Genomic DNA, 18,219 nt, shown 5'->3' with positions numbered 1-18,219 from the left:
TTTTGTGTGGAAGCTATATTGTGTGGAAGTACCAACCATAATGCTCTCAGTATTATGTGACTTATCGCGAGATTACAGTTATGTCAACGTCGTACGTGGCTACAGACCCAAACAGTGTAAGAAGACTCCGCCAGGAATGCATCAGCAAAATGCGGAGTCTACCGGTCAACACGTCAAATACAGTCCCCGACGTTTGAAACTCTGAGTTTTGCGCATAAAGCTTGAGGTGAAGGGCTGAAGGTTAAACTAATCCTGCGTTTGAATAATTTATTTGACCCGTTAGCGTCAGTAGCTACATTTGCACTGTGCCATTCCGTGAGGCACTTGTTTGTCTATAGGAAGGCAGCATGGCAGATATCGAGAACTCCTTTGAATTTGGCTCATCTTTGACCTGCTCTTCGCTGCCTCCCCCACGGACCCGAATCTTTAAAATCATCGTGATCGGAGACTCTGGAGTTGGCAAGACTTGCCTCACCTATAGATTCTGTGCGGGCAAGTTTCCAGACAAGACTGAGGCCACTATCGGGGTGGATTTTCGGGAGAAGGTTATTGAAATAGACGGAGAGAAAATCAAGGTGAGGATGCTTCTGATTTCAGGTTATTTTGCAAAATGGCTCCAATGTGTGTTAATGTCATCCTGTAAATCCTGACACATTAAATAATAGTCGGAATTTTTAAAATAGAACAGTTTAACGTTAGACTAAATAGATATGAAAAAGTTTGCATGTGTTTTATGTTTTGTACCATATTTGATACATTGAGTATGATTTTATTCAGAGGCCCAAAGTGAGAAAAATATGCATGTTGGGTAGATGTTGTTATTTATATGGCTAAAGGGTAAGATGAAAATCTGATATCCTGTAATGTAAATCATTAAATCAGTTACAACAATGTAGCAGAATACTTCAAATGTGTATAAATATCAGTTGTCAATATGAACTATTAATTAGCGTGCAGAATGCATGTACTAGATTGTGTACAATATGTTTTTCAGTTCTGATCTTGTTGAAAATGTACATATACAATAGGCTTTATAAGGTTGAAGAGATGGCTAGTGTAATGCAGGGTTAGACTTCTTATTGTGACTCTATGCATTGGTGGTGCACCATTGCATTGGTCATAGTAGCCTTAGTATGTAACTAAATGTAAATTTCCAAAAACTCTCATGCACAAAACCCACACTTTAATCATAATACCTACCTGTGTTTGTCATTTATGCATGAACACACCTTGCATTCTCCTGCAATGTTAAAAGAACAAATATGCATGGTATGATATAAGTTGACTGCTAATAGATCTCCCTTTTTCCACTCTACCAGGTCCAGTTGTGGGACACCGCAGGCCAGGAGCGCTTCCGAAAGAGTATGGTGCAGCACTACTACCGCAACGTCCACGCTGTGGTGTTTGTCTACGATGTCACCAATGCCGCTAGTTTCCGAAGCCTTCCAGCGTGGATCGAGGAGTGCCGTCAGCATGCCCTGGGTCAAGAGGTGCCCAGAATCTTGGTTGGCAACAAATGTGACCTGCGCCACGCTGCTCAAGTAAGCACAGACGTAGCGCAGCAGTTCGCCGATGCACACTCAATGCCTCTGTTCGAGACTTCTGCCAAGAACCCCTATGGAAACGACGACGGTGGTCGGAATAATAGTGACCACGTGGAAGCCATTTTTATGACAGTGGCGCACAAGCTGAAATCTCAGAAGCCACTGGTGTTAAGTCAACCACCGTGCAGATCAGGAGATACTGTCACTCTCAGGAGGCAGGACGAGGAGGACAGGGGAACATGGGGCTGCGGTTGTTGAAGGAGCTAATGAAGGAGTCACCACTTTACAGGATGGAGTTGACAAAGGTGAAGCACCTTTTAAAGAAGCAGATTCAAAGGCACTTTTGTGTCATCTGTGAAGGTCCAGGTCAAGGGTTGAGGACACAGTAACATCTATTCTCAAGATTTCTTTTTGTATCTGATGTGCAGAATCTGGCCATTATTTTAAAGGGAAAAAACCTTCGTCCATCACTCAAACCAGAGGCTTTGAGAAGTTGCATGTAGGCCCATCTGCCTTACATATACTGTTCAAGCTTTATCCGTTGTGTCAGTCTGTCTAGTTCATATCATATGCCACTGCCAAACACTCACTACATTTGCCTACTAGTTTTAGCCAGTTATGCAGTTCTGTAGGTGAATTGAACGATGAAATCATCGTACGCAACATGTTGCTTTTTTCATCATATTTTAGAAACAATATTTTGCCACAATTACATAAACCGTTCTGTTAAATCACTTCAGCCTCCCAGGTGAATCTGGTTTAGTCTGTGTGTTTGTTCTCATTCTATCTCACCCACACACACTAAATGCAGGTTATTTATTAGTGCTGCTAATAGGTTTTAGACAAAACGAGGGATGAATTTAAAAGAAAAAAAGCTGATATCCTTGCCTTTCTGAAAAAGCCAGTCCTAGTCCACTGCCATTGTTTTATTTTTGCCAATTTATTTCTTCCTAACAGTCAGTCATCTGGATAAAATCTCCTTTAAAGACATCTGGGTTATGCATGATAACCAGTCCTTCCTGTGAATCATGTTAAAATGTAGGTAAGTTAGGTTAAAAAAAAGGGACAAGAATTGGCTGACAATATTTACTTCAGTATCTACAGTCAGGTTTTGTATGTAGTACTGCTTTGTTAGGCAAAATGAAAATGATCTGTAGTGTCTAATCGCAGATTAGTACGAGCATGACATAAATCTGAACAAAAGGTCTGATATCAGTGTGTATTTCAGTATGTAATCTGTCAGTACAAATATACAGATATGCTAATGACTAAATTGTCTTTCCCTTCGGCTATCTTCTTTCCAACACTGATACGCAGAACGGAGTTGAATCCATTACAGGGAATATTCACTCATGTCATTATGTAACCACAGCTGGTCCTGTGGAGTGCATGAAAGAAGCTCAGGATATACATGCTTTATTTGTTTTATGGGAAATTGCCAAAAAGAGGGTTTGCATATAGATTCTGGTAAATTTTTTGATGTAGGTTTTGTAAAGGGCCTGATTAGCTGATGCTTTGCATTGTTTGATTCAGGTACAATAATAGGGGAGCATGTGATTAGTTGAGGAATTGTGCACAGTTGATGATGGCTCTTAAATCTTTAAATGCAACATAAATGCATACTAAGACTTATCTGTTTGTGCTTAATGATTTGATCCTGGGTGCTTACAGAAGGTTTATATCTTATTTGTCTGCCATAAACATCATGAGCATTCATGATTTTTGTAGGTTCATGCTGAACTGGTCTTGATAAAAACATACTCTTGGTCTGGATTCTCTTCATTGTTGTCTGTACTGATTTTTCTCTTTTCAAGTGTCAAGTTTCAATTGTCACTTTTCACCATTTCAAGTGTCCTTCAGAATTTAATTCTGTATTTTTTTTTTCTGTTTTCATTAACACAATAACACCGTTAACAATGTAAAATATGAGCAGATCTCAAAAATCCACAAAAACAATGTTACAGCTGGAAATTTCCAAATGCAGATAATATATGGAAGATTATTAACATGCTTGTTACATTTTTGTTATTTGTAATTGTTTCTTATTCTTGGGATAATTATGCATCTTTGCAACCGAAGTGTATGAGCCAATTCATGGTATCAGGTCAGCAGTTGATAAAATAACACCTTGCTGTGCCTGAACTCAAACATGCACAACATATCTTTACTAGTCATTTGTCTGATACAACTCATGCCTTTAATGTTGGTCAGTGAGTGATATAGTTTTGAGAAAATAAACAAACCATCAATCCACTATAATCAAAGGAGTACAAAAGAAATCAATGCTTGTGGTTTTGGTTTTAACGGTTTCAATGTTTTACTAAAAATAAAGTACCACATCTATTTTCAGTTGACGGGTATTGTGCTTTATTTGTCTAATTAAAGAGTACATTTGGAAACTTAATGTTCAGAAACTAGAAACTTATTTTAAAGTAATGACATTGCAAAAATGATACTGTCCTTTGGTATGTTATCATAATCTGAACATCCATTGAAATGCAATGGTCTGTAAATTCATAAAGAGGCAAATAGGATACTTAATTTGTAATATATTGTTTATTGTAAAACATATACATACAGGTTTATGTGTGCAAAAATATCAGTCTATCATGTAAAAAGTATAAAGCCAAGGCACATGCATTAAGAAAAAAAACACACTGAAAGATATAAAATATGGCACTGATGATAACTTAAACATCAAGAAACAAATTTAAGTTGATTTGAAACAAGCAGGCTTGATGAAATCTTTATGGGGAAAATTAATGAACTATATTTCCCAATATTTCATATTTTCCCCAGACACACACGCACATCAAAAATAATCAATTACTATGCTAGTCTGCTATATGGTGGAAGCATGGAAAGGTCTTGTTGTTCCTGTACAGGACAGTGATCCATGAAGGACATGGGGGAGTTAAAGATTCGCTCATCTCCATCTGCATGAGAAAAAATAAAATCTCATTACAGTCAGCCACATCCTCACTAACATCATCATAATGGCATACATTGTGGCTCATATTGCAGATGACTTATGAAATATGATTGTCATCTCAGTGTACAAACCTACTCCAACAAGAACACACCTCTCACGTACCTTGCCAAGAGCATACAAGTTCAGTTGGAGTAACAGGGTCATTCTGAGGAACTAGAAACTCCTGTAAAATACACAACCATGCGGTAATTAACAGCTCAATCTTGTATTCAGTATACTAACTTTAAAATACTGAGGTTTTCTTGTGTTACAAAAGATCTCACCCACCATGCCATTTGCGGAGTCGTAGCAGCCGCAAAGCGGCAGACTGCGGCAGCCAACATATGCAATGAGAGAAGAAAAGAGCAAGGACCCCATGCAGGCCACCAGAAGGGTGCTGTTTGCTCCTTTCACCATCCGGCTGAGGACAAACCTCTACACAGGACACAGCTTTATCAAATACTTCTATATTTTTAAGCTGAGTGTATAACAGATGGGAAAGTAAACATGGTTGGGTGTGACTGTACCACTTCAGGGATAGGGTGGGCATGGAAGATCTCATCATCCTCTTCTCCATAGCTGAGAGAGACGCAAGCATAAACGAAGACAATCACAACAGCAAAAAGCAACATCACAGATGATGCGATCATGACATTTACCTAAAGGTATTAATGAGAGCGTGTTAATATCAACAGGTAGAAAGAGACAACTGTCAGGAAAAATACTTTGGATTAGACAGATAAGAAACTACCAAAATTGTTTTTTTCTTCTGGGATGCAAAGAGAGCAAGCACACCAGGGGCAGCCATAATCTAAAAGAGGAGGAAAAAGTTAAATTAGTTTTACAGAATCATATGGAGCCCCTCAAGGGTGATGGTAAATAAAATGAGATGGGAGAAAAAAAAAATACATTTCAATGCTTTTGTATTTTCTCGCAAAACTTTTGCATTCCCCTAAGAAACTTCAGGTTTGCTTGCAAACCTTTGTGATGGAAATAATATGAGGTGGGAGGAAAAACTATATTTACAGGGCGTTCGCGAGAGAATGCAGTTTCTCAGGGGAATGCAATAACTTTGCAAGAGAATGCAGAAGCATTTTTCCTACCATCACATATTTTTTTTCCATCGCCAGTCCCGTTAGGGGCCTTGTAGAATCACCATCTCTCAGTGCACAAAGATGCTACAAGAGGATGAATACAGGTTAAGAGGGACACCTAGGCCTACCCCTCTTTATTATTATTGTATCTAATCTTCTATTACTAAAAATCAGCATTAATAAGTTCATCCTATACCCAGGGCAGGACTTTGGGAGGCGGGGGCCCCTGGGCTTGAGGTTATGTTTGGGCCCTATACCTACACTACAAATGCCATCAAATAGAACATCATGGAGTAACACAAAATACACAAACATATGCTTTGAGGTTCATAAATAGTACAATTAATATGCAACATGTCTAGGCTATAGTCAAAGTTTAAATGTAATATTAAATATTCATTATAATATAATAAACAGGATGTGTTCTCCTCTTTGAGAGATCAAAACCCTGAAATTACTTGCCTTGTCCACTGAAAAAAACCCAGAGATGTTGGCTTATTAGTATTATAAAACTTATTGTCACATCTGTCCTCTTATGTCAGGTTCTTATTTAATCAATAAATTAAATCGAATAAAAAGACATGCTGGCTATTAACAAATGATCAAATGAAATAAGCTACTTTTTTAAAATATGAAACTACAAGCGCCAGTAGGTGGCAGCAAGTGACTGTCAGCAAGTTAGTGAGTTGAATCAACCGATTCGTTTAAAAAGCTGATTCTTTTAACTTTGCAAACGACTGTACTTATAGCCTGATTGAATAATTTCAATTGCTGGCCTGTGTAACGCTGAGGAACAAAACACTGTTGTTCAGAGACGCAGTGGTTCTGCTGTTTGTTCTATTTTCTTTCTGACGGAGCAAAACGGAATTTTGTGTCTGAAAGTTACTCTGTAAGTTGTCGTTTATTGTACATTTGCGATCTTGCAGATATTCGAGAAAAAAAAACAGGATCTTGTTTGTGTGATAGGCTAAGTTATGTTATAAAAACAGAAACTCATAAAAACAGGACTCTTGTTTGTGTGATAGGCTAAGTCCTATATCATAGCATAGCTATGTTATAAAAACAGAAACTCATAAAAAACAGGACTCTTGTTTGTGTGATAGGCTGTGTGTAATGGCAGTAAGACGAGAGAGAGCGCTCAAAACTCATCAGATGATGCATAATTTAGTGGGACATTAATATATAGAAACATCCTCTGTAAAGAAATGAGGTGTGAATATTTGAGAATTTATCATTATCTTTCTAAATGTGCGCTCTTTGGGGCTAAAGGCTTAATGGAGCTGTTTTAAAGTAGCCATGTGATAACAAACCGATCGGTGCAGACGCGATTCAATAACGTTACGTGTGTCCTTCTTCTATGTGAAATAATCATAAATACCAGTTTATGCTATTTGTGGCCTCGAAGGTCGTAGTTGTAGCTGTAGCCCCGGCTGGCCCGTTTAGATCTTGCGTGCGCAGTGGAAATGCGGCTAATAATTTCTGAATTCTGACTGGCATATAACGAACAAATCAAACAAACGTAAACGGGCAAAGGCGGGGCCCATGGGCTGCAGCCCACTCAAGCCCAATGGTAAGTCCGGCCATGCCTATACCACATTCAGACAGCAGTGAGAAACATTACAGTAAATTGACAAAGAAGGAAAATCATGTTAACATGATAAAATAGCGAAATGTGGTATGTTTTAATATGGGATACAGCAGTGAATTCTATCATCCTAACATAAGTGTCATATTATATTTTTTTACGTGACTCTGACACTGTCCCAGTTTGCTAACAGTAGGCCTACCTATACATGGCAAACTAGGATGGTGCATTATTGATTAACGGAGGAAGCCATTTAAGTCATTTTAAATGGCCAGTTTTAAGGTTTCTTACCAGTCCAGCCCAGAGTGGAGCTCTAGTTTTACTCAGAGTAGTGCTCTTGCGGAAGACTGCATCCATAAAGCCGCAAACCACGCAAAGCCCCGCGCACGCCACCTGAAGGATGCCGAGGACCACCACACTCTTCTGATTGAAGATGAAATACCTGTAACGGTCCATCTCAGGCCTTCAGCGGAGAGAAAAGAATCAAGGAAAAGGGAATGTATTTTTATGTTGATATATATCATTTAAAAGAGAAAATCGTTCACTATTATGTCGCTGACGAGCTGTATCCTTTATCAAACGTTTAATGACTTAAAACCGTCACGACCGCTTTCGTTTGTGCGTTGATTCAGAAACTACAAAACCACTTTACTAACTTACTTTTACTAAACGCTATAATTAAGCTATGCTACACCCGATTTAATACGTATAAAGTGGTGTATAAGTCCTATAAATGAGAATAAATGTAGTATTTACCTGTGCCGTTTTTCCTTTATCACATCCGGACCGCTTATGTTTGGAAGCAAGCGGTGAAACCCAGCGTCACTCATTAACCTGGCGCGCGCGCGCGCAGCTGCAGCACGATGACCACGCCCTCACAGTGTGGATATTTACAGTGTTGACCTAATTACTTGGGCATTAAACATTCCTCCATTTTGGCTTAGATAAAACCCGATTCATATTTTCTACATTTTATCATTATATTATAGTAAAGAACACTGAAAAGATTAGTCAAATTGTGCTCTATGCTGGAGTTTTTATTGATAAATCTTTGTTGACAGCTTTTGCATATTGAAGTTCAGTTCAGTAGAAAGATTTCTCTTAACCTTGTGCCTTTTTCTCAAATACTGTACATTCTGTTCAGTCTTTTCCCCATATATACAGTACACCTTACTTAACTTAATTTTAATGGTGTAAATCTTTCAGTTTTTCTTGAAAAAAAAATCATGTAAATAAACAGCTTTGTCTGTGTAATACTGTACCTCGAGACTACTAGAGCCTATTTAAACATAACTGTAGCTGTTCGCACATGCAAAAAAAAAAGGGGGGTTTGGGGAAAATAAGGCTGGAGAAACAAGGCAATTTCGGATCACTTGACATGGACTCTCGATCCTCTCGGCAAGAGAAACAGCAATAAATAATTAAAATGTAAAAAATTAGACTGCAGCAATTGACATTTCGTCAGAACCTCTAGTAGACAAGCTATTTTAGACCTGGCTGATTTAAAAATATCATTTTGGCAGCCCCTGAAATGGGTCGTATTGACATTACCTGAGCGGTTGAAGAATACGCTACAGCGCTCATTCAAAGACGTGCATTCATTGCTTGGACGGAGCAAGAATACCTAAAATGCATGTGTAGATTCAGGCGAGTGATAAAGTTTACCGTCTTCAACTTAATGCTATTGAACTGAATTTATGGAGCAAAAATAACCATAACATTAACAGCACCGCTGGCTGAAATAAGCGTGCGGTACATTGTGTAAATCAGATCAGGTCAAGGTTTACTAAAATAATGTTTGATTCTAGGGCCATAGTGAGCTATTTCAAGCTAACTCAGCTAATAAGTCACAAATCAAAAAGGTTCTATAAATGTTTATATGATTATCAAAGTAATACTACACTTGAAATCATAATTATAAAAATAATGGTTGAATTCCTTTAGTGTTTCAGGCAAGACGTGTGGGGTGGTCAAGGATGAAACATAAAATTATGCCACCCACTGTTACTGGACCACCTGAGTTTGAAAGGACATTTCGTGCACAGTAAGATCTTCACACTCTTTTCATTCATGAAAAATCATATAATGTCAAAAAAAAATCTAGTATGATTGGCAAGTTATCACAGGTAATCCTACCTTGAATAAACCTGTACAAACAAGTCATCAAATATTTTAAAAAATTGTCCCTCCACTATTTCTTTAGCCAGAATAGCATAGAGTCACATTTTCTTGGTGGTATTGTGGATCTCTGGCATCTTTTGCAATGAAGGTATGTTACATAATATACTACTATAGGCTAATTATATCTATAACAATGAATAATAATTCAATATTTATGGTGGACAAATAAAAACAAGGAACCATTATATAGCTTATAAAAAGAAAATGTTTCCCTTTTCACAGTGCTTGCTGCTCTTGGAGGACTTCTGTATATTGTGGGCAGAGAGATGTACTTTACTGGCTATATCCGTGAAAGCAAGAAAAGGTGATAATCAAAACAAGTTATTATATATATTTTTATATGACATTATATTCTGTAAAGTCAAGTCATAACACATTACAGCCTATTCTTGCCTTTGTTTCTAGGTTGCCAGGGTTTTATTTGGTGTTGTGTGCCCTGTTATTCCTAACTGTGACGGCTACCATTGGAATAATTCAATCATTTTTGAACAAATATCTCAACACCAGACTTCTCTAAATCGTTTAATTAAAATTTTCAAAAGTTTTTTTTTCTTTACCAATCTATTAAATAAAAGGCATGTAAAATCTATGTTATGGATGTTTCAGGTCAACTTGACGTGTTTGTTTCATGTGTCAGTTTATTCTCATTCTAAGATTCATATTACAGTATTAATTCAGAGAACCCAGTGATAAACTCACCACTAAATTGTTGTTGAAAGCGTGATCTTTAGTGGACGTCATGTGGACTGAATTGGAATTCTAATATATTTTGTAAGTTTTTACCAAAATTGAGTTTGATCTTCAGACCTAGTGTGTCAAAACTGAGAGATAGTCAGCATATTTGTGCTATTTCAGGTCAACAGGGAGAACTGGGTCTTCTTATGAATACAAATTGTCCTGAGGAACATTAAAACTTTATTGTTTGTCACCCTGTCCTTTGCATTCATATTTGCACATTTTTGAACATATTAGAACTTATAGGTTGAATTTAAAAGGAATTAATAAACCAATAAACTCTTACATCTTTTATCTTAAATCCAGCTTTTATCAGGAAATTTGCATCACCTTTCCATGTGTCACATCGTTATCACATAAGTAAAAAAAAAAATCTGTGTAAAAATGTAGTTACCATGCACTTGCTTTAGATGAACCTTGCAATTATATTTTCATGTACCATTCAATACACCAAATCATTAACTTAGTATTGACGTCAAGTACTTTAACTGTACTTAAAAATGTATTGTCTTGAAATGATTGGCTGTGGTTGTAACACGTTTTACAACAACAGGACACTTCCCCTTGTTTCCTGCCTTGTCCACTGAAGAAACTTCCAAATCTTCAAGGCAGCAGATGCCAGAATAATGCAAAAGGGTTGCATTGTAGCCATTTTCATCTAGACCATCATATAGAGTTAGGTTGCTAAAACTTGGACCCACCGAATAAATTTGGGTGTGATCAATTCCTGAACCGTCGCCATCTGACATAATATAAGTCACTTCCAAGATTGTATTTCCAAATGACAAAAGACAATCTGAACTCTCATTTATCACACGACACATTGGTGGAGTAAAATCTGTTACCTGAAAATAAAATAAATTATATTTCTTTCAATTAAATTCCATAGTAACTGCCTATCCAACTGGGAGAAGTAAAGCTGTAGAGACTAATAGCAGGTAACTGGACTATTAAAAGCTGAATTGCCCATTTTACAACTGTTTACATTACACCTACAACAAACAGAAGTTGTACTTACATTCAGTATAACATCTGGTCTTTCTCTTTTTACCATGTCAGCATCTTTGATAGCTTCATTCTCTCTGAAGACATCATCACGGTGTGAAAAAGCCTGTGACCATCCAGTCAGCATGCAGAGAACGACTGTCTTTGCAATCTGAACCATTCTGGTCAACTGTGAAAAGATAAATAAATAATTAAATACATATATACACTCATTGCCAAAAGTTTTGGCAGTGACACATTTTGTGTTTTGCGAAGTTTGCTGCTTAAGCTGTTGTGGTGTTCATTCACACGTTCATTCACATTGTTTCTAGATTATTGTGTAGAGTGATCAGGTGCATTTGAAATAATTGCTAAAAGCTTCATTGGCCAAAAAATTCACTTTTCACAAAAAAACTAATTTCACTGTTTCTTGATCCTGACACAAAATGACCAGCTAACATTAATTGACTAATCTACAGGGCTGTACAGTGCGACATATATGCTACGACATATATGCACGTGCTACGAAAAAACTGGTCTGTGCGATGAATAAATTTACCACTGTAGCACGCGTGCGATACAGTTTTGCATGTTCATAACACAGCCGCTTAATAGTGTGAAGTGATTTCGTTGTGCTTGTTTGTGTGTGTGAGATTGATTATACTTGGTAGTTGATATGACGATTTTTGAATGTCTCCACGATCTGCTTTTGAAGAAATATCGTTGTATCGTGCTACAGCGCACATTCTATCAGCTGCAGTTCTGGTGCCTCCCTCCGTCTCAATATACTGTACAACGCCACATGCATTCACATCAGTGTTAGCTCTGCTGTGGAGTTACTCTCACGGGTACTTTCAACCTCTGTAGCACCAGTGCTATGTGAAAAAAAAGTTAATGTACAGCCCTGAATCATATCAGCAGCACATGTGAAAGTGTGAATGAGTAAAATCACTATCATACTAATTAGATTGTAAGAGCAGACTGATTGCTATAAATTGTGTTCAATTTGCTATAAATTGTGTCCAATCATTGTGTTCTTGTTAGCAATGGTTAACTCCAAAGAAACACGTGCAGCCATCATCGCTTTGCATCAAAATGGCCTCACATGCAAGGAAATTGCTACAAAGAATATTGCACCTGAAAGAACCATTTACCGGATCATCAAGAACTTCAAGGAGAGAGGTTCGACTGCAGTGAAGAAGTCTTCAGGACATCCCAGAGTGTCCAGCAAGCACCAGGACCGTCTCCTCCTCAAAAGGCGAGTGGACAAGCAGAAGCCCACAAATTGTGATAAACTCCGAGAACTAATAAGGCAAGAATGGATCGCCATCAGTCAGGATTTGGCCCAAAAGCTAGTATCCAGCATGCCAGAGTGTATTGCAGAGGTTATGAAGAACAAGGGTCAACACTGTAAATATTGACTCATATTTTTTTGCCAATGAAAGCCTTTAAAACTTATGATATGCTTATCATTGTTTTTCAGTATACCATAGAAACATGTGGAAAAATAATCTACAAATACTGAAGCAGCAAACTCTGCAAAACACAAAATTTGTCACTGCCAAAACTTTGGGCCATGACTGTACATACATACATAGAATGGTTAAAGTTTATGCTTTTTTTTTTTTTTGGTAGGAGAATTAATTTCCATTAAAACATTCCATATTGTATGTTTATATTTTATGTAGCCTACTCTAAAAAGGCTGTTCTGTTTCATTTAAGTTCTGTTCCACTTTTAATACCTTTTTCTGCACTGCAACAAATCATTTTCTTGAACAGTATATTGTAACTTTAACAGTAACACATTTTAAGATCTTTTATATATAAGATAACTAACAAAAATGAATGACCAGTGCTCTCTTCTACCCTCAACACCACGACCCTTGAGCAAGACACTGAACCCCCAACTGCTCCCCACAGCAAAAATGGCTGCCCACTGTGTGTGTGTGTGTGTTTGTTCACTACTCACTGCTGTGAGTGCGCACTTGGATGGGTTAAAAGCACAAATCCCGAGTATGGGACACCATACGCCACATGTCATGTCACTTTCAGTCACTTTAAATTAAATAATTGAATTGAAAAAATTTAATTCAATAATTTAATAATTCAAGATATTTTTCTGAAAACTTCTGGAAAAAAAAAGTCTTAGTGCTGTTTTCAATTCAAGTTAATTTAGCTTGTTTTAGATATTTTTATAAATCACTGTTCAGAAGACATCTTTGGCTTAATACATGTTTATAAAAATGATTTTCTATTTCATTGGTGATTTCAGGCCTTAAGTGAAGTTATCAAATAAAATATAGACCTTTAGGATATATATAAAAAATAGAGTTGCACACAAGTCATCAAGTTGCATTGCAGTACTACAAATTACCACTGGTTCATTATTGCTAGATGCAATTTAAGTGATATATTTTCTTCAGTATTTATCAAAATCGAGTTTGAACTGCAGACCTAGTGTGTCATAACCGACAAATAGACTCAGCATAATTGTGCTGATTGTCAGCAAGTAGAACTGGTCTTCTTATGAATTCGAAGAAGATTATTTTATTAGTGATTAACTAGTGTTTTATAATGTAATATTTATCTTAATGTGTTAAATGTGAAGGAATTTTCTTGAGGAATGTTAAAGTTTTATTGTCTGTCACTTTGTCCTTTGAATTCACATTTAGAGTTTTTTGAACATTTTAGAACTGATGAGTTGAATTTAAAAGCAATTGGTAATCAAATGTGGAAGACCTTCATTATTTTAAGAAAGAAATTTTGCTTTTTTATGATGTCAGTAAATTTGCATCACCCTGACATTTTAATATATATAGGAGAAACAAATTGTGTCACATCCTTATCACATAAGTTAGATCTCTCTAAATGAACTTAGTGACCATGCACTTGCTTTAGATAAACCTTGCCAGAATGAACAATTTATTAAGATCATGTTGATTGGGCAAGGTTTGCTACTGCTGAATGAAAATATGTTTGACTCTTTTAAGCTATTTCAAGATAACTTATGTTATGTATTTTTTTAAGATAACTCTATTTATAACCAATAAATCAGGCTGGTTCTTTGCATTTGTTTCTATGACTATCAAGGTAATTAAATCATAGATAGAAAACTGTCATTTATTATTTGACTTATAACAATGCCAACATATGTGGAAAACTGTGGTTGAATAATAGTGGTTGAATTTCTTTAGCATTTAAGGCAAGACGTGTGGTTTGGTCGAGGATGAAGTGTAAAATTATAATACCAGTTTACCACCTGAGTTTAAAAGGGCACTTAGTGCGCAGTTAAGACCTTTGAAGCCAAACTGTTGCATTTATGCTTTTCATACTTCACACTTCTCACTCTTTTTATCCATAAATGATTGTGTATGATAATTAATATATAAATATATATATATATATAATATAAAACACACACACACACACACACACAGACAGACACACACACACACACACAGAGACACACACACACACACATTTCATAGATTCCATCAATGTGAAACTCTTCAAACGATCAATCTGAGGACACATAGAAAAAGTAGATGGGACTGGCCATTTGGTGGCGCTATAACACAAAAACAAACTAATGGTTTTGTGGCAACCAGGCCCCGTATTCTGCGTAACATAAAATAGTTTGGGTTATTTAGCAGTTTATGAAGTCGAATAAAAGTTAGAATAAACAGTCAGAATAAACAAATACATACTGCTATTTTCACAACTGACTTTATTCTCTAATGATACAGCAACGTATAGCAACCACATGAATGCAGAAGAAATACCAATAAAAAAAAAGTACAGGCAAGCAACATTTTCATGTACCATGAATACACAGAGTCATTGATTTAATACTGACATCAAGTGCTTTAAATGCATTAAAAATGCATCATGTTGAAATGCATTTTTACGTACAGTACATTTCTATTGTACATTTATAATTACATGTATACAGAATGAATTGAGTGGACGTAAAATGCACATCCATCTTAGAGAAGCATAGATTTAAGTGCCATCAGTATTAAATTTGACCACAGAGAGATGGTTGTGATGGGGCTACTGGATGTGGGTTTTTACAGTCACTGGCTTGAATGTCGTCGTAACACGTTTCATAACAAGAGGACACCTGCTTATGTGTCCTGACTTGTCCACCACAAGAACCTCCACTTCTTCAAAGCAGCAGATGCTGGAAGAAGGGTCGTATTGTAACCATTTTCATCTAGACCATTATAGTGTCTTATCTTGCCAGAAAAACTTTGGTGTGGTCGATTCCTGAGCCAGCATCTGTCATTGATATGTCACTTCCAAGATTCCACATGAACAACAATCTGAACTCACATTTAAGACACAACACACAGGTGGAGTAAAATCACTGACCTTTAAAAAAAAGAAAGACATTTTTAATTAACTTTTAATTAAATGTCATAGTAACTTTGTGTGTAATCTGAAACAGTTAAAGATGCCGTTTACAGCAGTTTACAGTACAGCTTAAAAGATTAATATTTTTCAGATGTATGAAGTAGGAAAACAAACAGCATACATCAGCACAGACATATGAGGCACTTACACTCGGTATAACATCTTGTCTTTCTCTCTCTATTTTGTCAGCATCTTTGATTGCTTCCTTCTCTCTGATGACACCATGACGTGGAAAAGCCTGTGACCATCCAGTCAGCATGCAGAGAACACTAGTGTCTTTTCAATCTTAACCATTCTGTGAACCAACTGTGAAGTTTTTTTTTAATTGATTAAAGTTTAGTTTACATTCCACATCCATTGGCTATAATATGTTTAATAAAATGTAAATGTCATAAATTGCACTATTTAGCTGAGAATAACTGACTCAAACTAAACAACAAAGAGCACCTGTCTGTTTTTTAAACTTACTATTACAAATGTTGAATCCTTATTGAAAAGTAAGATTGTTTTAGATCCTTGTCCTTTCCAAATTAGTTTGCTGAGATGTGTCAGTCCTATAAACTAAGCTCTCAGACACACCTAAGAGGTTTATATATTCATAACCTATATTTCATATCTTGCACAATATGTTGTCAATGTTTAATCCGTTCTCTGGTGCTTTTGTCATTTAATGCCAGCCAAATGTTTGACTTTGACTTGTTTGAGTACTGTTTGAGTGTTGAAATATTGTGAAGAGTATATTACATCTGGTGGGACTAGACTAGATTTGTGTAAAATCATAAAACCATGTGTAAAAATGGGTGTGATATTCTTGTTCATATATTTTTGGAATTTGACCAGAGCAAGGAGAACTAGGATTTTTTTATAAAGTCACTGAAGATTATTCTATGTAGTGATTATGAACTCCTACAGTGTTTCATAATGTAATGCCTTATTTAGGTGTATCTTAAGGTCTTAAATGTTAAAGGATTACTCCACCCCAAAATGAAAATTTTGTCATTAATCATTTACCCCCATGTCGTTCCAAACCCCTAAAAGCTTCGTTCGTCTTCGGAACACAATTTAAGATATTTTGGATGAAAACCGGGAGGCTTGTGACTGTCCCATTGACTGCCAAGTAAATTACACTGTCAAGGTCCAGAAAACTATGAAAGACATCGTTCGTCAGAATAATTCATCTGCTATCAGTGGTTCAACCGTAACGTTATGAAGCGACGAGAATACTTTTTGTGCGCGAAGAAAACAAAAATAAAGATTTTATTCAACAATTCGTTTCCTCTGTGTCTCTCCGCATCACTGTAGCGCCATTTTGGAGAATGACGACTGAACGCAAGCAGCATATGCTATTCTGTGTCACAAGTTAAGTTGTATTTACAACACTGTTCCAGAACAGTTCAACCGAAATATTCAGATGTGTGCAGCACATTTAATGGAGGACTGTTTCCTGATCCTGGTAGAGTAGACCAGTGTTTCCCAACCTTTTTTTAGTCGCGGCACCCTTTGGAAATTTTAACAAACTTGTGGCATCCTACAAAATTAATTTTGTCACAATATTTGAATTTCTAACTTCGATATGATAATTTGAAAAGTATAGATATTCGGTACAACAGGGAAGAACTTTCTGTTTCACAAAAGGTTCTTTGTGGCTAAATAAGGTTCTTCAGATTATAAAAAGGTAAGAAAGAGATGGTTCTTTAAAGAACCTTTGACTGAATGGTTCTTTGTGGAACCAAAAATGGTTCTTCTATGGCATCGCTGTGAAGTACCTTTTGAAGCACCTTTATTTTTAAGAGTGTACTATTATAGTGACCAAAATTATCATGTTTATCAATATTATCACAGTATCATGTGCTGGAAGTGTTCAAAAAGTACTCACATACAGTGAAATCACCAAGTTTTATATCAAAAACCAAAAAAAAAAAAAGTGCAAAATTATGCACTTTTTGTTTGCATAAACATTAAAATAATAACTATTATTGGTTGGGTGACTAACATGTTATCCATTAACATTTAGGCTAATACATATTCAAATAAAGTTAAAAAAAAGTTTTATAAAATGATAAACCTCACATTTCTGCCTTTAAATCATTAAGAAAAATAATAAATTTTAGGCATTTTATCTGCTCCATAAACAGTTCTACATAGGTTACCTTATTATCTGAAGTGTTGAGACTAAATTTGCTTAATGTTGAGCAGTATTTACAGCTAGTTTTTCAAATCGCAATAATCGAATATGGTTTTAATGATAATTAAAATGTGAAACGGTAATACTAACCATCGGGATTTTTATCATGGTTTATCGCCAAAGCAGTAATTGTTTAATCCTTTGGGTTCCTTTCCGCACTTGCCTTTGGCTCACTTGGGATTTAAAGGGGTGGTTGATTGCGATTTCACCTTTTTAACGTTAGTTAGTGTGTAATGTTGCTGTTTGAGCATAAACAATATCTGCAAAGTTACGAAGCTGAAAATTCAATGCAAACGGAGATATCGTCTTTTAAAATTCTGGCAGTTTAATGCCTACAAAAACGGCTGGTAGGGACTACAACAAGTTACTTCCCGGGTACGTGACATCACAAACCCAGATAAACCCCGCCCTCGGGAAAAGGCAGCAAAGGGGGCGAGGCCATGCTGCGCTGCTTTAGAGAAGAGGAAGAGAAAACGTCTCCAGGTTACGTATGTAACCATGGTTCCCCGAAGGGAACGAGACAC

General features: G+C 36.5%; 2 protein-coding genes and 1 pseudogene across 3 annotated transcripts; 2 read left to right on the top strand and 1 right to left on the bottom strand.

The window, feature by feature from the left end:
- Positions 1 to 62: 62 nt before the first annotated feature.
- On the top strand, positions 63 to 3,877 carry LOC107741267 (ras-related protein Rab-33B-like). Its single transcript, XM_016553969.1, has 2 exons — positions 63 to 575; positions 1,320 to 3,877. Exons 1-2 carry the CDS (start codon positions 348 to 350, stop codon positions 1,800 to 1,802), a joined length of 711 nt encoding a protein of 236 aa, XP_016409455.1. The 5' UTR covers positions 63 to 347; the 3' UTR covers positions 1,803 to 3,877.
- A 291-nt stretch (positions 3,878 to 4,168) lies between these two features.
- LOC107741251 (uncharacterized) lies at positions 4,169 to 8,063 on the bottom strand. Of its 2 annotated transcripts, none has more exons than XM_016553953.1 (7): positions 7,951 to 8,063; positions 7,486 to 7,657; positions 5,267 to 5,326; positions 5,043 to 5,174; positions 4,804 to 4,950; positions 4,639 to 4,699; positions 4,169 to 4,480 (listed from the first exon to the last, which is right to left on the bottom strand). In XM_016553953.1, exons 1-7 carry the CDS (start codon positions 8,022 to 8,024, stop codon positions 4,374 to 4,376), a joined length of 753 nt encoding a protein of 250 aa, XP_016409439.1. In that variant the 5' UTR covers positions 8,025 to 8,063; the 3' UTR covers positions 4,169 to 4,373. The 2 variants fall into 2 exon arrangements, with proteins under 2 accessions (XP_016409439.1, XP_016409446.1); XM_016553960.1 differs by lacking the exon at positions 7,951 to 8,063 and adding an exon at positions 7,740 to 7,933 and having other exon boundaries at positions 4,171 to 4,480.
- Positions 8,064 to 8,725: 662 nt separating this feature from the next.
- On the top strand, positions 8,726 to 10,303 carry LOC107741539 (microsomal glutathione S-transferase 2-like; annotated as a pseudogene).
- The last annotated feature ends 7,916 nt before the right edge of the window (positions 10,304 to 18,219 follow it).

The sequence above is a fragment of the Sinocyclocheilus rhinocerous genome, unplaced genomic scaffold, assembly GCF_001515625.1.
Source record: "Sinocyclocheilus rhinocerous isolate Xijiao unplaced genomic scaffold, SAMN03320098_v1.1 scaffold431, whole genome shotgun sequence".
NCBI classification, from domain to species: Eukaryota; Metazoa; Chordata; class Actinopteri; order Cypriniformes; family Cyprinidae; genus Sinocyclocheilus; species Sinocyclocheilus rhinocerous.
This window is presented reverse-complemented; position numbering and strand designations above follow the sequence as displayed.

What these genes read in the sequence shown, in the direction of transcription:
- LOC107741267 (XM_016553969.1), top strand. Translation starts at nt 348, where the DNA reads ATGGCAGATATCGAGAACTCCTTTGAATTTGGCTCATCTTTGACCTGC. An exon ending in TAGACGGAGAGAAAATCAAG is followed by an intron (nt 576 to 1,319) that starts GTGAGGATGCTT and finishes CCACTCTACCAG; the next exon opens with GTCCAGTTGTGGGACACCGC.
- LOC107741251 (XM_016553953.1), bottom strand. Translation starts at nt 8,024, where the DNA reads ATGAGTGACGCTGGGTTTCACCGCTTGCTTCCAAACATAAGCGGTCCG. An exon ending in ATAAAGGAAAAACGGCACAG is followed by an intron (nt 7,658 to 7,950) that starts GTAAATACTACA and finishes TCTCCGCTGAAG; the next exon opens with GCCTGAGATGGACCGTTACA. An exon ending in ACGACTCCGCAAATGGCATG is followed by an intron (nt 4,700 to 4,803) that starts GTGGGTGAGATC and finishes TGTATTTTACAG; the next exon opens with GAGTTTCTAGTTCCTCAGAA.